Below are 18,924 nucleotides of genomic sequence, written 5' to 3' on the forward strand. Positions count from 1 at the left end.
AGTGTCCAACCTGATTTTTCTGGCTCCTTATCTTCTTCTATGGTTTGCTTCATGGCTTCCCTTTGCTGCTGAAAGCTTTTCCCTAATAAGCAGAAAGGAAAAAGAGTAAAATAGTTAAGTCAAAAGGATAGAAGTATTTTTTTTTAAATCAAGGGACACCACCAGAAGTAACTCTTCATTTATATTCCCTTCTAAATCCTCCTGCCACCACATCAGAGTATATCAACTATGATTATACGCTCCAAACAGTTGAAGTATTAAGTCTCCACCTTGCTCTCAATCAATCCTAGAACATGTATTACTGGACTATATATCATCTATTAAAAAAGATAAATAACAAACCAGTGCTAGAAAATTTAATAGTTCAATTTTTACAAAGTTTTCATTTAGCATCTACTATGTGGAAAGCACTGTGCTGGATGTTACAATGGTTCTGATCATTTGAATTATTGCAAATCAAGCAAATTAATTCTAGGAGTTAACTTTCCAAAATAATATGTAAACAGTCACCAGTTTTTGATTCCAAGACACCATTCAACATATTCCCTTGCATTTATCATTTTCAATCCCTCTTTTTCTTTGTATGTATGTATACGCTTTAAAGATTTTTCATTTCTACCTTAAGCTACCCATGATACAAATAAATGAAAAACCTATTACATTTTTCCTCTCAGGATTAAGATTTTAAATATAGGAGGCTTTCAAGGTTTCTGATTTTCATGTTCTTTTCAGACATCCACCTTAGAATCAAATGTATTTTTTTTCTGAAGGATAAAAGTGGCTTTAATTAGAAAATTCTGAATTAGAGTTCTACTTTTATATTTAATTTTTATATTTAATTCTTTCCATTTCAGGCCAGAGATTCTTAAAAATCAATAAGCAAATTCCATCTATGATGTTGGGATAATCTGTTGAACTTAGTGCATTTTATAAGAGCACAAGCAAAAACAGTATTGAGTTTGATATACATAAAAAACATTAAAAGAAATCAAGTTATCTCCAGAAGCTGTACAGATTGTGTTTCTAGATAAAACAAGTAGCTATGACTATAGGGAAATTTTTAAGAGCATTAAATTTTTTAAAAAAGTATTTGACTTCAACAGATTTAGAAAAAAAAGAACAAAATAATTTAAATAATTTACATATTAAAATGTTTAAAAACATTACAGTAATGTACTGCTATGGCACATTTTTATAGTACACACATACGTAGACTGTTTTTGAAATAGAAGCAGACATTAGTGGGAGATGGACATTATAACCTCTTAGAAATCCTCCTGACAGAAAACTGTCAAACTCAAAGTAACATGGGTCCATTTATTTGTCCTATAAAAAGACTTACAAATGGTATCATTAAAACTTCCTTGATTTATCTATCTATTTTCAGAAACTCAATGTAATCAATCAGTCAATAGATATTAGTTCTAAGTATTTATGGGCTAAAGCTGACATGGTGAAAGATATCAAACTGATATCTGGCACAAGCACTACGAACCAAAATGGCTGCCCAGTACCCCAGGATTCTAGAGCAATGTTCCTGTAACTGTTACTGTGAAGAATCAAGGGTACAGTATCATCCTCTGAACTTAATATAAGAAGCCCATTCCTCCTTCCTTGATATATGCATCAGTATACACAGAATCTCTAGCTTTGGGGTTTTAAAGCAGATGATTTGTGGCTGTGACTTTATTATACACATGATGTATTACTTGTAGTCACAGTCATTGTAAGCCAAATTCTATAGCCAGATCTGTTATGCTTAAAATCTTAAGGTTTAATAGGAGGTATAATCCCTAAAAAATGTTATAGGCAAAAGTCAAGGCTTGGAAGAGTTTTTTTTTAAAAAAAACAGCCTTAGAAGGTCTAATTCAGAAGCACCAGTTCTGGCAGAACTATTTTTAAAAACCACCTATTTATTAATTTAGCAGATACTGCCCTAAATTTGAAAGAATAAGTAAGATGTAGTCACTGGCCTAGAAGTTTACAAACTGAGAATATACAGTACAAAGTACTGTAACAGACAATTCCATGTAAGTATTATAAAGTAGGGCACACAAAAAAGGAAAAAAAAACATTGTTTTACATTAATGTATAATTAAAGTATTAACGGATATGCTTTAAAGTCAAATATGGAAGAGAAGCTTATCTCAGTGCCTTATACAGTGCTGATATAACAGTATTTTTTGAGTGAATAAGCCGATGAATTATCACTTTATTCCCATTTCACCATTCTGTAAGTATTCCTTTGCCTTCACTAATATCTTATTATACTTTCCTTGGTTCTGTTTCCCTCATTCCACCATACCCACATCCTGGGAACTGCAGGAACAATTTGTAGGAAAAATTACATCTATACACTTCATTCCATTAAGCATCATCTTCACTCTTCAGAAGAAATATGTTCCCTTAATAATCTTAATGTCCAATGTCAGCTAAAGTTTTATTTTAGTATAGTCTAAATTAGAGAGTCTTCTTCAATGAAAAGTTGGGGGCATCCTATTTCCACCCTAAGATATCTTAGGCGAGATAAATTCAGTAGTCTTACTCTCCTGAGTCCTTATAAAGTGATGCACCTTCACAAATTCCTATTTAGATATCAAGTTTGATGCTCCAGTTGATGATAATCTCCTGTTATAGTATAAGTTTTGTTGCCTTGATGCTTTTGTTGTTCAATACAAGTTTTGTTGCCTTGAAAACAGGGTAGTCTCAATGTACCTACAGTGAATGTAGTACAACATGGGATTGGCTGACGAGATTATATCGTAATTCCATTCTAAAGCCCAACAAATTGGTTAATTTATATTCAAGATACTTATGTTACAGATACAACATAAAAATCAACGACGTGAAAAAGTATTTACATCATTTTTTAAAAGGCATGAAAAAGTGAGTTTTTCTCTTTGAAGATTTGTATTTTAAATGTTTTTTTAAACTTTGTACTTTCTACTATACTGTCTCTTACCTGGAACAAGTCCAGCTAGAGGCTGATTATCTTCATCCCCTTCCCTGTAGGCCTGCCACCAATTTGGATCTTCTTGACTGATTACATGAAGTATATCCCCTTTTTGAAAAGACAGACCTAACTCTCGACATGGAACATAAGGGTCATCTGAGGGGTCATAGTCAAAATGAGCCTTTACATGGATCTAAAAGATAAAAAGGGTAAAAGTAAGAACAACGATAATGAAATGGCAACACAAAATCTTCAGCATAAATATAATTAAAATGTTACATTTTTCATTAGTGCAAAGATATTATGAATTGAAAGAAGGGAGGTTAGTTTAGTAACTGTATTTTGGGAGCAGAATTTTCCCAGACTCATCTGTTTTCTTCAGTTAAGACAGTCCTGTTGATTGCAAACATGTACAAGAATATGCAAAACACTGCACTGTTAGCTGCTAACAAGCTGAGGTGCTAAGGGGCCTCAAAGGTTTGATAGAAGCAGAAGGAATGTAATAGAGACTCCCTCCCCTTCCATTCCTGACCTGTGAAAACAATGACTCTGCAGTAAGGTATGTAATTTCTAAACCACTACTACCAGGAAAGGTAGACTGTAAACCTCACCACATCTGTCATCTAAGCAGGTGAGTGTCAGTTTCCCTGGTACCATCATCCAGGGAAACTGTTCTTGGCCACACTGTCAGTGCGACTGCGCCTTAATCTCCTTCAGAGTTTCTTCTAAAGAGATATGTTTAGGGTTCATAAATAAAGACACCCTAAACTGCTAAAATTATCTAAATCAAGTGTATAATCATTCCTATCGTGTTCTATACATAGGCTTTATTACTAGTGGTATAAGTTAAAATTTTTGTTAACTGTGTTTTTGCGTATCTAAAACCTGTTAACGCTCTTAGCACTAAAGGTAAGAATTCACATGAACCTTACTGAAAGCTAAGTTATTTCCGATGCTATTTTCTTCAATATATTCTATAAGATAAACAAAGTATTCTTACTTCTTAGGAGGTATAAAGGAATTAATATTCTCTTTAACTCCCCTATCTGTACTTTTTATCCAAGCTGGTCAAATGGCATGTGGCATTTTCCAAAATCTGTAAGAAGCCCATTTTCATCTAACAAAATCCTACACCTACTTTCAATGAGTTTTTCTGCCCCACATAGGTTATATTTCAGGTTTGGGCTCAGTGAGCCAGGCACCTGATTGACAGCCTAAGAACTTTATAATTCTGAGTTCTCTTCTATCCAACTGTTGTTTGACTTTCCTTAAGCCTTTTACCCTAACCATGACTGAGGCCACCAATCATAAAGATAATACTGGTCTGCTTCAAAAACGATTTTATGAGAAAACACTATCTTTTTTCAGCTCCTGAAACACTTAAAAAATTGACTATTCTCAATCAATAATGAGAATATATGAAAGCTGATAAAATACTTTTAAAGTGCTATATATATAATACATATCCCTCCATTATAATAACCAAGAATCCTCATGGAAGCAACAGCCTCTTTCAGAGATTTTGTTTGAAGGTATCTTTAGATAAAGAATACTGTATTTTTTAATTTCAGAAAAATATTTTACTGCTATAAATATGAAATGAGGAAATCTAAGTCTCAATATACAAACAGCAACACTGAAGTAAAGCAAGTGATTCAGTTAAAAATATAGAACTTAAATGCTAGTCTGCTTTTTGGGGGGTAGCTTTTCACTGATGTACTACATAAGTTCAAATAGTACACAAAATCCTAAATGGATAGCTCAATTAATTTTCATAAACAAAACAAACCTGTGTAACCAGCACCCAAATCAAGAACCAGAATATCACCAGCACCTCAGAAGCCCCGCCTCACGTTCCTTTCAGTCACTAGCCATGCTATGTCCTCCAAGGATAAACATCATCCTGATTTCTAGAATAGATTAGTTTTGTCCTCCAACGGTAAACATCACCCTGATTTCTACCATAGATTAATTTCCCTGTATTTTACTTCATATAAATGGAATCACATAGTGCACACTCTTGGCTTAAATATGTTTACGATACCTCACTCAATTTAACAGTGTTCTGCTGCATTACAACTGGAGTGTGCCCTAAACAGCCTTATTCTTGATATGAAAAACAGACTTTTTAATAAAATCTTGAAAACTTTGTCAGTTAAAACCAAAAATGAATTTTAGAGAGTTATACAGGGTAGTAGTGAGTCAAAACAGTTGAGAGACTGGGTAAAAAGACTATACATACAATTCTGTAACCCTGGCATGAGGTCTCTAATCTATAGGATGATTAAAAAAAAAAATCTCTGCTTGAGTACCATCCCTGTTAATCAATAATGCTTCTACATCTGTTTAAATTGTTGTTTTTTAGTCAAACAATCTTAGCAATCTGAACATGAAATTATAGGCATCATTTATGGTGGTGGAGAGACCATTTTATTAACAGGCTTTTCAAAGATGCATGAAATCAGACTACTTGTCAGCCTGATTGATAATTTTATCAAATCACTTTCTGAAATCAATACCCAGCATGTTGTTTTCAAACTGTTTTGCTCAGAACACCTGCTAGAATGTTTATTAAAATACTGACTTCTTATGCCACGTCTCAAATTTTCAGACTCTGTATTTTAATTATGTTCCTTGGATAATGTTACATACATGCTGTTTAAGATGTACCCTAAAATCTCAGGGAACTACTACCCTGAGGGAAACTAAATAGACCAGTGAGGACACTGTATCTAAGTCTATGACCTTTGCCAGAGGCCAAACAAAATCACCCAGAGATGGTTTTCTCCCTACTCTGCTTAGGTCTTACCTCTTCACTATTCAGATTTAGTTGGTTTGGAATGAGGCCCCTCTGTGCAGGCTGGGAAGAGGAGTAAAATTGAGAGCAAAGTTTATTTCATATCAGGGAAATTAACCATATGACAGGGTAAAAGTCTGAGTATTGACTTGACATGTACTATGTGACTTCTATCTATATATAGGCATACCTTGTTTTATTGTGTTTCACTTTACTGCATTTTGCAGATACAGTGTGACTCACTTTATTGCAGTGGTCTGGAACCGAACCTGCAATATCTCTGAAGTACGCCTGTATTCCACTGCAATTCTTATCAGCTCTAGAAGTTATCTTCAGCAATCTTTCCTCTTCAGCTCTGTTAGTGGCTTATTTATTTCCTTTCCCATACAAAAGAAAACAGAGTCCTTTTCAAATGAAGGAGAGATGCCGACCCCTATAGGAAAGCTCCAGGGTTTAACAATGCTGTAGTATCACTACAATTTATCTGACCAAAACAATGTCTGATTTCTAATCCAAACAAAATCATCTGTTTAAATTTTAAATTACAGGGCTGTTTAGACACAATTATCTTCCAGTCCAACATTTTTCTCCTTGCCCCTTTTTTTTAAGCACATTTGAAATCCTAATGATGGGAGCACAGTAAAGGAATAATAATTCATTAATTTATTTACATCTTTCCTAAGGGATTCAATGCTCAAAAATAATTTTTCCTTGTAATTTTTATTTCTGTATTTCTTATTATACTAGACTTATCTCTAACTTTTAAAATTACTTATAGAAGAGAAAATAGTGAAAGTGTGTCTTCTTTTGTCTTTGGCCTAAACTTTACCATAAGGCAGATTATAAAACTAAGGGCAGCATCAAGAAAAGCCTTTGAGTGTCAAGCAACAGTTTTCAAATTCCTTCTCCTCATCCTGAGATTCCTCCTCTCCAATGCCCATTCAAGAAGGAATATCTTTATTATTTGTTCTCTTCCATTTTTAACAGGAGAAATTTGGGATATCTGTGGGGCATCCAGTTAATGGTTAGTAGTAGTAGGCAGACAAAAATATGAACCTTAGGGTAACAGCAAACTTAATAGAGCAACTGCCCTAACCTGAAAGGGGATGTCCATCTAATACACTGTACACAGAAATTTTCAATATTTTTTCATCTTCTGATAAAATATTTATAAAATTTTTATTGCATTATAAAATTCCAGATCTTCTTCCAAATGAGAAAAAATTAAGATGAAAATTATATTATACATTTTATACCTCTAAGAGAAAAGTAAGTATACTGGATGGCAGTGGTTCTCAACCTTTCCTTTCAACCCAGTTATCTTCATAGGCTACGAACAATTCTTAACCTATCATTTCTTAAAATCTGTAGAATTTTTTGCAAACACATAAAGTACATATAAACAGACTGTTCCCCTGACCTGATTTCCCCACAATAAATACAACTATGACCCAGATCTCTCCTTAGAATTCCAAAATGATACATTCTATTCTATGCATTCGATATCTCTACCTGAATGCCTCTCAGGTATCTCAAATCTATAAAATAAACCTTTGGATTTTTCTCCCCAAACCAGTTTTTCCTCCACATTTCCTGTTAGTAAGCACCACCACTATCCACCCAGTTGTTCAAGCATCCTTGCTTCTTCCCTATCCTTTACTCTCCACATTCATTACAAGGTCCTGTCATTTCTACTTCAGAACATAGCCTGATTCATATTCTCCACTGCCACTGCTATCATCGAAATTTATAAGTCAACATCATACTTTATAATGGCTTCGGCAACAGTTTCCTGAATCTCCTTGCTTCCATTATTGGCTCTACTAATCCAATTTCCACCCAGCAGCCAGATGTGTTTTGTTTTTAAATACAAATCACACCATGTTACTGTATTTGAAATGCAAACTCCCTGCCACGGCCAAGAAGACTTACTTGACCTGGCCCTATCTACCTCTCAAGCCTCATCTCTTAGAATTCCCTCCTCACCGTTCTACTCCCCTACTTTGCTCCATTCCTACAGGCTTTCCAAACACAAAGTTCTTTAGAAATTATACCTGGAAGCCCTTCCGGTAATTAACAGGCCTGGCTTCATCTCATTCTACAGGTCTCAGCTTCATGTTGTCTCCTCCAGGAGGCCTTTCCTGCCAACCTTATATAATCAATCCCACCTCCTTTTATTCTCAGTGTTCAAATTCTATTGATTTCCATCTTATCACTTACTGCAAACTATAATTAATGTCATGTTCATTATTATAAAGCTAGCACTTATTAGCACAGTGTCCTAGTACACAAAAGCGATCAAGTACATAATCACTGTGAGGAAAAAAACTATTTGGGGCCCATAATATTTCAATTATTAATACCACTGGCCTAGTGGCTAATTCTATGGTTTGTATCCCTGAACTATGATTTTAGTATCCTCCTAAGTCTTTAAATTCCCCTAAAACTACATCTTTCTCCCATACTCCCAGCCCAGACCCCCAAAATCAAGAGACTTCAGTCATGCTCCCAGCATTTTAGAGTTATCAAGTCTCCTACAGACAGAAGAGATCCTACCTCAATTTCAAATACTAAAGTCTCATAATATGCTTTTATTATACTCAAAATCCAGACTCACTACCATATCATATAGCTACTAACAGGTTAATTCATCCATAGTTACAATTTTCTATCATGGTATTGTAATTATTTTCTGTGGACTGATAATGAACAGTAATACAGAAACCTTCTAACATTTAGTAGCTTTGTGGGACAGTACCTGTTATATTACACAGCAGTGAAGAGCAAAAGTTCTGGAATAGGCATGGGTTCTAGTCCTGGCTCAGTCACTCACCAATAGTGGGCTTGGGCAATTAACTTGACCTTTCTAATTCTAGTTGCAATGCTTGTTAAATGGGAGTAATAAAGATAGCTATACTTAAAAGGGATACTATAAGGACTAAATGAGATAACACATGTAAAACAATTAGTATTGTGCCTGGCACAAAGTAAGTAATCATAATAATAGCTAACACTTATTGGACAATCAATAATCTCTGAATTTTCTAGTGCATATTCCATCACTAATAACTAGTGTGATCCCCTACATTTCAATTTACTCCTGTTTATATTTGGGCATCAGACTAGACGAAAAAAGTGCCTTTGGCTCAAATATTCTATTTCCTCCCTTCAATATTATTTCAATTATATTGTGAAATAATCTAAAGTTGTACACAACTCTTCTTTTAGTCAACGCGGGGAGAAGGTAACTGCAGTTTAAACAATGTATATGTTTCCTCAGACAAATGTGCCAGTAACCTAGGAAGCTAAACTACAAAGGTGTCAAGACTTTTGTCCACTGCAACCAATGGAGCAGCCCCTGGCTGCTATGTGTGATACAAAAGAAACTTACCAAATAAGGGAGTACTTCTCCTGACACAGCTTAGTCTTGCCATTTGTAATGTTATAATTCAGCAAGTGATTATGATGGAGTTTCAGATAATACCTATTTTGTTATCTTAAATGCATATTTCTTTCTAGTATCACAAAACATACATCAGAATGATAACCTTTTGTTGCTCTTACTAGATCCCGACCTGTACCATAATTATGCTTAATACGTTGGTTCTAATTAAACTCTAATATGAAAAAAGATATATGCACCCCAGTGTTCATAGCAGCACTACTTACAATAGCCAAGAAATGGAAGTAACCTAAATGTCCATCAACAGATAAGTGGATAAAGATGTGGAACATATACAATGGAATACTACTCAGCCATAAAAAAGAATGAAATAACGCCATTTGCAGCAACATGAATGGACTTAGAGATTATCATACTGAGTGATGTCAGAAAGAGAAAGACAAGTGCCATATGGTGTCACTTACATGTGAAATCTAAAATATGATACAAATGAACTTATTTACAAAACAGAAACAGACCCACAGAGGTAGAAAACAAACTTACGGCTACCAAAACAGAAAGGGGGTGGGAGAGAGATAAATTAGGAGTTTGGGATTAGCAGATACAAACTACTATATATAAAATAGTTAAACAACAAGGTCCTACTGAATAGCACAGGGAACGATAATATCCTGTAATAAACCATAATGAAAAACAATATGAAAAAGAATAGATAGATATCTGAATCACTTTGCTGTACACCAGAAACTAACATAACATTGTAAATCAACCATACTTCAATTTTAAAAAATGGTTATTTCTTAAAATCACTAATCCCATATAAAATTATTCTGCATATGCCAAATAAAATTATGATATCCTATCACTGTTTTCCTTGCGGAAATCTTCCATGCGAGCATTAATAATAGTAGTTCATTTCAAACCTGTTTAAGTTTGATAAAAACTTTACAAGAGATATTGCAATTGAGAGTTCTTCTCAATGAAAGGAGGAAATGAAGGGAAAAAAAATATTGCACACTATTTCTATTTTGAAAACACCTCTACCCATCAAATGCTGTATTCTAAAAGGGATAAGCCTAGCATCTTTTCTTTTCCTTTCTCTCCCTTTCTTGTTAAAGTCATATAAGTAAGCAAATATTCCAACCTTCTTCTGTTGTGTCTCCTCACACTGCATAGCTACTTTTGAAGTTCAGGGCTTGTTCATGGGAGAGATATGTGGGAAAGAATAGTACACTGAGAATAAGGCTGTTGAAACTCAAAGACAAACTATTTCCTCATTCTCTTCCTACAAAGAACTTTAAACAGAAGGAAGGTTGCAAATGCAACACTGACTTCAATATGTTCCAATAAAGGGAAAAGATGGAACGATAGCCAAAATATAAAGCATAACTGTGATGAAATATTAAGAAAAAAATGAAACTGTGTTCCCTTTCAAATTGTTATGCTTGTACAAAAATTAAGAATAGTAACAGATGCAATACATCAGGCTACCATGTTAATCCAGCACACTGAAGTCTACGACTTTTTAACAGCTTTACTGAGATATAATTCATATGCTATACAAGTCACCCATGTGTACACCTGGGTGGTTTTTAGTAAATTTAGAGTCGTGAAACCACAAACAATTTTAGAACATTTTTATCAAAGCCCTACTGATTGGAAATCACTCTTATTCCCTCCTAAATCCCCACCCTTTCACCTAAATAACTACTAATTTACTTTCTGTCTCTATGGACTTACCCATTCTGGACATTTTATATAAATGAACCCAATACACAGCCTTTTGCGAATGGCTTCTTTCACTTAGCATAACTTTTTCAAGGTTCATCCACGTTGTAGCATATATCAGTACTTTATTCCTTTTAACTGCCAAATAATATCCCATTCTTATGGATATATCATATTTTGTTTTCCATTCATCAGCTGGCAAACATCCGAGTTGTTTCTACCTTCTGGCTACTATGAAAAATGCTGTTTTGAACATTCATGTACAAGTTTTTGAAAAGAGGTATGTCTTCAGTTCCCTTAGGGTCTATACCTAGGAGTGGAATTGCTGGATCATATGGTAATGAAGTCTGTTTTTTACTATAGCTAGAGTATTTAACAGTTGTGCATACTTTGTAAAAAGCACTTTTTCCCACTACGCTAAGCATATTTAAGTTAAATAAACCCACCTATACTGACAGAAAAAGACAAAGCTCAATATTATAAGTCATAAAAATTCTGAAAAAGAAGTATTTTCTATTTTTTTACTTTTCAGAGTTCACTAACTTTGAAATATTAATGTCATATTTATTTAAATAAAATCTACTGAATTTACCTGTTTTTACTTGAGTGCAAGAAATATTTAGAGTGACATTTCTGATGCTCAAATGATAAACATCACTGTGCATGCTTTTGTTTGAGGTTTTCAATTCCTTGGTATTAATGAGCTGAAAACTTATATCCACACAAAAACCTCCACAGGGGTGTTTGTTCATAGCTACCAAAACTTGGAGGCAACCAAAATGTCCTTCAGTAGGTGTGTGGGTAAACTGTTGTATATCCAGACAATGGAATATTATTCAGTGCTAAGAAGAAAGGAGCTATCAAGCTATGAAAAGACATGGAGGACTTAAATGCTTACCACTAGAGAAAAAAAGCCAATTTGAAAAGACTACATACTGTAAGATTCCAACTATATGACATTCTGGAAAAGGTAAACCATCGCAGTCAAGACAGTGTGGTTGCCATGGGTTGGGGGGAGGAAGTGATGAATAAGCAGAGCATAGAGGATTTTTAGGGCAGTGAAACTATTCTGTACGTTACGATGGTAGATACATGTAATTATACATTTGTCAAAACTCATAGGATGTACAACACCGAAATTGAATCCTAAAGTAAACTGTGTACTTTGGGTAATAATGAAACCATCAATTCACCAATGTAACAGATACACCACTCTGGTGTAGAATGTTGATAGCAGGGGAGGTTGCACATGTGTGAGAGCGGGAATTATGTGTGAACTCTACTTTCTGCTCAATTTTGCTGTGAACCTAAAACTACTCTTTTTTTTTTTTTCTGGCTGCATTGGGTCTTTGTTGCTGCATGCAGCCTTTCTCTAGTTGTGGCAAGTGGGGGCTACTCTTTGTCGTAGTGCACGGGTTTCTCATTATGGTGGCTTCTCTTCTTGCGGAGCACGGGCTCTAGGCGTGTGGGCTTCAGTAGTTGCAGCACACAGGCTCAGCAGCTGCAGCACATGGGCCCTAGAGCGTGTAAGCTTCAGTAGTTGTGGTGCGCAGGCTCAGTAGTTGTGGCTCGCGGGCTCTAGAGTTCAGGCTCAGTAGTTGTGGCACACGGGCTTAGTTGCTCCGTGGCATGTGGGATCTTCCCAGACCAGGGATTGAACCCGTGTCCCCTGCATTGGCAGGCAGATTCTTAACCACTGTACCACCAGGGAAGTCCCCTAAAAATCCTCTTAAAAAATAAAGTTTGTTAATTAAGAAAAAAGTAAACAGTAGCCATCAGAAAATAAATAATGAACATTAAAAAAATCACTTACTACTGTTTCCTTAGCAGGAGGAGGCTTGATCTGTTGACTGGGAATCAGAACAAATGTCAAAGTACCATGCATATCAGACTGTAACAGAAAAAGTACATTATTTTAAAAAGCTGTATTTATGAAAATCATTCCATGATCTTATGATCAATAGTCCCTAAACTGGACTATTCTGGAACTCCAAGGAGACTTAAAAAAAAAAATTGGAAAAGATGAATCCCATTTTATCAGGACGCACAAATTATGCCTTTCATGGACTCCATTATAGAGCTACCCAGGAATATGACATTCTGCAATTTTGGTCCTCTCGTCCACTGGGAAAAGCCACTTAGTCCATAAGTCTTGGGTTTTTATCTTCCATTAAGTTTAAGTTTGGAAGATTCCACAGTGAAGGACTGGAAGACACTGCAGCACTTCAGGGTCATCTACTCTGACATACATCGATTTTAATACAGTAGAATTTGAAATATTAATTTTACTAGGATTAGAAAAGCGATGCAAGTACACAAATATTCTTACTTCCCAGATGCTTTGTCTCTGTCATTCATTCTATTTTATAACTGTATAGAGTTTTACTGCTAGGTTCTCTATTATCTTCCAGCACAGTCAGCCCTCCGTATTCATGGGTTCCATATCTGTGAATTCAACCAACCGCGGATGGAAAAAAATTCCAGAAAGTTCCAAAATGCAACACTTGATTTTGCCACCTGCAAACAGGTATTTACTTAGCATTTACATTGTATTAGGTATTATAAATAATCTAGAGATTACTTAAAGTATACTGGAGGATGTACGTAGCTTATATGCAAAAACTATGCCATTTTATGTAAGGGACTTCAGCATCCATGGATTTTGGTATCCATGGGGCCCTGGAACCAATCCCCCATGGATACCAAGGGACAACTGTACACCACTGCCCTCCTTGCTCAGCTACCTCCAGCCTAGACAGTAATCACACTTATGGTCCTGAGATAGCAGGGAGCAGTACTCAATCTAGAGACAGCAGCCAGTAAAACAAGGGCTAAGAACAATGACCACTGGCACTTTGTGCTATCAAAGCAATGAACGGGACTGGGTGACAATAAGGATGTGAGAATGTTTTCTAGATTCTTCAGTAGACGTCAGCAGATAGGAGAGATTCTAATGTAACAACTGATATTAAGTAAGTAAGAATATAAATGATTGATGGGTATATATGAAGTGATGATAAATCACCCTCAAAAGTTGGCTCTAAATGGCCTCCTGATTATACCACCACTGTCTAACAGAACTTTCTATGATGACGGAATTCTGATCAGTGGACTGGAATTGCAGAATGCCATATTCCTATATCTACACCTTCATATGATAGCCATTAGTAACATACGCTTCTTGAGCATCTGAAATGCAGCTAGTAAGAATGAGGAACTGAATTTTAAATGTTCCTTAGATAGAAATAACTAGCACATGTAGCTAATGGTTATTATATTCAACAATGTAGATCTATACCACTGCTATTATCTAATATTGCTAAGGAAACAACAATCAATTGTAGGTAATAAAAAACCAAAATGAGGGCTTCCCTGGTGGCGCAGTGGTTGGGAGTCTGCCTGCTGATGCAGGGGACACGGGTTCGTGCCCCGGTCTGGGAAGATCCCACATGCCGCGGAGCGGCTGGGCCCGTGAGCCATGGCCTCTGAGCCTGCACGTCCGGAGCCTGTGCTCCACAACAGGAGAGGGCACAACAGTAAGAGGCCGGCGTACCGCAAAAAGAAAAAAAAAAAAGAACATAAAAATCATGAGGGTGTGAACTTTGTTTGGTTACTATTTCCCTAGCAGCTAGCACACAGTAGGCATTTAATACATGTATTTTTGAATGAGTTATTATTAGTGATTTCAGAGGTGAACAAAATATACCTGGTAGTAATAAAGAAAAAAAAATCAGCAGCACCTCCACCCCCATAAGAATAAAATTCTACTAATAAATATTGTGGAAACAATTATACCATGGGAAAATTATGCTAGAAATTGTATAGAGATCTTAACAGTTATTTTTAAAATGCTTTTTAAATATTTTATTCTGAAGTCCAATAACAAAGGAGGCTTTTGAGAGTCTATCAATTATTCTTCTACACGGGGCAACTTACCAACAAGTCAAAAACCTCATTGACATCTTTCCCCCGAATTTCAATGCCATTGATTTCCAGAACTTCATCCCCTTCGTGTAACAGACCACTTTTTTCTGCAGCACCTCCTTTTACTATCCGACTAATGATGACAGAATCCATTTCATTACGAACTGTAGCACCCTTAAAAAAATTCAATAGCCAATATTTAAATAAAAATGCAATTTTTTGGTTCAACATGTCCTCATTTTTTAATTTTTATTTTTGTATTCAACAATTCTAGCCTTCAGTTATCTTGAGAAAAAATGTATTTACGCAGCTAGAATAATCATGGCAATTAGGTTTGAAAGTTGATCACTTCCCCCACATTTTGTGCTTCAGAAGCATTCCATTCGTTAAAATTCTAAAATCAGACTTTTGAAGCATACAACAGCATAAAAATGCACTTGCTCAGGAACAATGTGAAAGCCTATAATCAAATTTGTTCTCTATATGCTGGATGCTATTCAAATGGTTATACTATATTTAGGTATAATTAGTGAACATGACTTGTAACTAAAAGTCTTTTTAAATTCAAAATATCATTAAGAGATGAATACTAATCTGGTTAATTATCAAAATGTTAAATATGAGAGCTGCATCCAATTCACATTAAAATGTATTAAACATTAATATTTATTACACAAATTGGAAGTACAACTGCAATATATACACTCAAAAACTGGAAATATGAAATACAGAATAAAGCTTGAAAGTAGATAGTTTGTAACACTTTTCTCCTGAACTTTTATTTTAAAATTTTGTCATAACATTCCCAATTTCTTTCTTTCTGGTGGGGAAAACCTAGTTACATAAAATGCCCTTTAATAAAATACAGTCCCTATTTCATATACTACACTGTGCAAGACAATTTGAGGACTTAGGATTCAAAAATATTTCTCTGAAAATAAAGAAAATTAAGTCAATGATAGAAGACTAATAGAAAAATGTTCTACATATAAAAACTACAAAATATTAACATTAAACAATGCATACTTCTAAGTATATGTGAAGTATGTAAGTAATTACATTGAATGAAAAGATCAGACTTTCTACTGTTTTTTTAAAAAGCTGGCAGACTAATGAAGCAGATTACTTGTCCCTTCTTTGTTCAACGATTACTTCACAAGCTATTATTTTCATCAAATTATGGGTGAGAAAAGATGAACAAATTATTTCTCAGATGAATAAGGAGTATGAGGAAGAACATAAAAGAATTCCAAAAAGTTAGCCTCCAAAGAGAAAAACTACCAGAAATGTAAAGGGTCTTCAACTATCTGCCATACAGAAGACCCCTGTGTAGAAAGGATCTTATATCAGAGATGTGGGACACTTACCAATGGAATATCTCGAGCCTTTTCTATACGAACTATTTTTACAGTTTCTCCTCCATATTGGCCAATGCTTTCATAAACTCTCTCATCTGTAATGGGCTCTAGCTGCATTTCCTGCTCAGCAACCTTATCATGGGCCAGTAAAAGTGCCTGTTTCAAAGAAACCCATAGCATTTAAAGTAACAGCATGATTTATTTCTGTAGAGAGATTTTAACCTAATCATGTACATAGTATCCTGATCATTAAACCTTTAAAAGAAGTGCTGTAATTAATTATATATTCAGATCTCTTCCCAAACTTTCCAACTGAAGTACAGATGCAACCCTGTAACTTTTATAGCTAATAATAACTAAAGATTTGTTAGGTATAATAGGGAATACTCTGGGATGAGTTATCAAAGTCTAAAATGCTTATTAAACTTCATAAAAAACAAAATTACCTCAAGGGTCCAACATCACAGATAATTAAAATTTATGGAAAAATATGACCAAAAAAGGGAGGAATTTATAAAGAATAAGAAGTTGTTTCAAAAATAATGTGGTTAACTTTAAGTACAAAAATATATAATCCAACAATAATTATTCTGCAGTGGAAGTTGTAAGCAATCAAAACCGGCTACGTTAATATTTGAGGTCTCTTTTAGCCCAGTCAGAGACTCTGATTCAAAGTGATTTTGGATGCTGGAAAAACCACACATGTGATGCTCTCTCCATTTTCTACCTGAATATGTGGAGCATTCAGCAAAGCAGTTAATTCTTGTCCTTCCTTCTGGTGGATTGGCTTCAAAACACTTTGTACCTAAGAAACAAAGAATATTCTTCCTAGGTTATAAAAATTATCACTAGCATTTATAAAGATTTTTTTTTTAAAAAAGGTACGATTTAAAATTGTAAAAACTGGAAAACGGGTTCAAGATGGTGGAGTAGAAGGATGTGTGCTCGCTCCCTCTTCCGAGAGCACCAGAATCACAGCTAACTGCTGAACGATCATTGACAGGAAGACACTGGAACTCACCAAAAAAGATACACCACATCCAAAGACAAAGGAGAAGCCACAATGAGACAGCAGGAGGGGCGCAATCACAATAAAATCAAATCCCATAATTGCTGGGTGGGTGACTCACAAACTGGAGAACACTTATACCACAGAAGTCCACCCACTGGAGTGAAGGTTCTGAGCCCCACGTCAGGCTTCCCAACCTTGGGGTACAGCAAAGGGAGGAGGAATTCCTAGAGAATCAGACTTTGAAGGCTAGCAGGATTTGATTGCAGGACTTCCACAGGACTGGGGGAAACAGACACTCCACTCTTGGAGGGCACACACGAAGTAGTGTGCCCATTGGGACCCAGGGGAAGGAGCAGTGACACCATAAGAGACTGAACCAGACCTACCTGCTAGTGTTGGAGGGTCTCCTGCAGAGGCAGGGGGTGGCTGTGGCTCACTGTGAGGACAAGGACACTGGCAGCAGAAGGTCTGGGAAGTACTCCTTGGCATGAGCCCTCCCAGAGTCTGCCATTAGCCACACCAAAAAGCCAGGTAGGCTCCAGTGCTGGGTCGCCTCAGGCCAAACAACCAACAGGGAGGGAACCCAGCCCCACCCATCAGCAGACACGCAGATTAAAATTTTACTGAGCTCTGCACACCAGAGCAACACCCAGCTCTACCCACCACTAGTCCCTCCCATCAGAAAACTTGCACAAGCCTCTTAGAGAGCCTCATCCAGCAGAGGGCAGACAGCAGAAGCAAGAAGAACTACAATCCTGCAGCCTGTGGAATAAAGACCACATTCACAGAAAGATAGAGAAGATGAAAAGGCAGAGGGCTATGTACCAGATGAAGGATCAAGAGAAAACCCCAGAAAAATAACTAAATGAAGTGGAGATAGGCAAACTTCTGGAAAAAGAATTCAGAATAATGATAGTGAAGATGATCCAGGACCTCAGAAAAAGAATGGAGGCAAAGATTAAGAAGATGCAAGAAATGTTTAACAAAGACCTAGAAGAATTAAAGAACAAACAAACAGAGATGAACAATACAATAAGTGAAATGAAAAATAAGCTAGAAGGAATCAATAGCAGAATAATGGAGGCAGAAAAACGGACAAATGACCTGGAAGACAGAATGGTGGAATTCGTTGCCACAGAACAGAATAAAGAAAAAAGACTGAAAAGAAATGAAGACAGCCTAAGAGACCTCTGGGACAACATTAAACACACTAACAGTCGCATTATAGGGGTCCCAGAAGGAGAAGAGAGAGAGAAAGGACCCGAAAACATATTGGAAGAGATTATAGTCGAAAACTTCCCTAACATGGGAAAGGAAATAGCCACTTTCCGGAAGTGTAGAGACTCCCAAGCAGGATAAACCCAAAGAGAAACATGCCGAGACACATTGTAATCAAATTGACAAAAATTGAAGACCAAGAAAAATTACTGAAAGCAGCAAGGGAAAAACCACAAGTAACATACAATGGAACTCCCATAAGGTTAACAGCTGATTTCTCAGCAGAAACTCTATAAGCCAGAACAGAGTGGGATGATATATTTAAAGTGATGAAAGGGAAGAACCTACAACGAAGATTACTCTACCCAGCAAGGATCTCATTCAGATTCAACGGAGAAATCAAAAGCTTTACAGACAAGCAAAAGCTAAGAGAATTCAGCACCACCAAACCAGCTCTACAACAAATGCTAAAGGAACTTCTCTAAGCAGGAAACACAAGAGAAGAAAAGGACCTACAGAAACAAACCCATA

The 18,924-nt window shown here is 35.9% G+C and overlaps 1 protein-coding gene across 2 annotated transcripts in view; it reads right to left on the reverse strand.

The window, feature by feature from the left end:
* PALS1 (protein associated with LIN7 1, MAGUK p55 family member) overlaps positions 1-18,924 on the reverse strand; it is a 103,581-nt gene that overhangs the window by 19,921 nt on the left and 64,736 nt on the right. For both annotated transcript variants that reach the window (XM_082854502.1, XM_082854501.1), the window contains exons 5-10: positions 16,891-16,968; positions 16,173-16,319; positions 14,818-14,979; positions 12,695-12,772; positions 2,963-3,146; positions 11-82 (exon numbers count right to left, since the gene is read on the reverse strand). In XM_082854502.1, the coding sequence (XP_082710628.1) occupies positions 11-82; positions 2,963-3,146; positions 12,695-12,772; positions 14,818-14,979; positions 16,173-16,319; positions 16,891-16,968 (721 nt within the window). The remainder of the gene's footprint in view (positions 1-10; positions 83-2,962; positions 3,147-12,694; positions 12,773-14,817; positions 14,980-16,172; positions 16,320-16,890; positions 16,969-18,924) is intronic.

The sequence above is a fragment of the Leucopleurus acutus genome (genome assembly GCF_964270905.1).
Source record: "Leucopleurus acutus genome assembly, chromosome: 1".
NCBI lineage: Eukaryota > Metazoa > Chordata > Mammalia > Artiodactyla > Delphinidae > Leucopleurus > Leucopleurus acutus.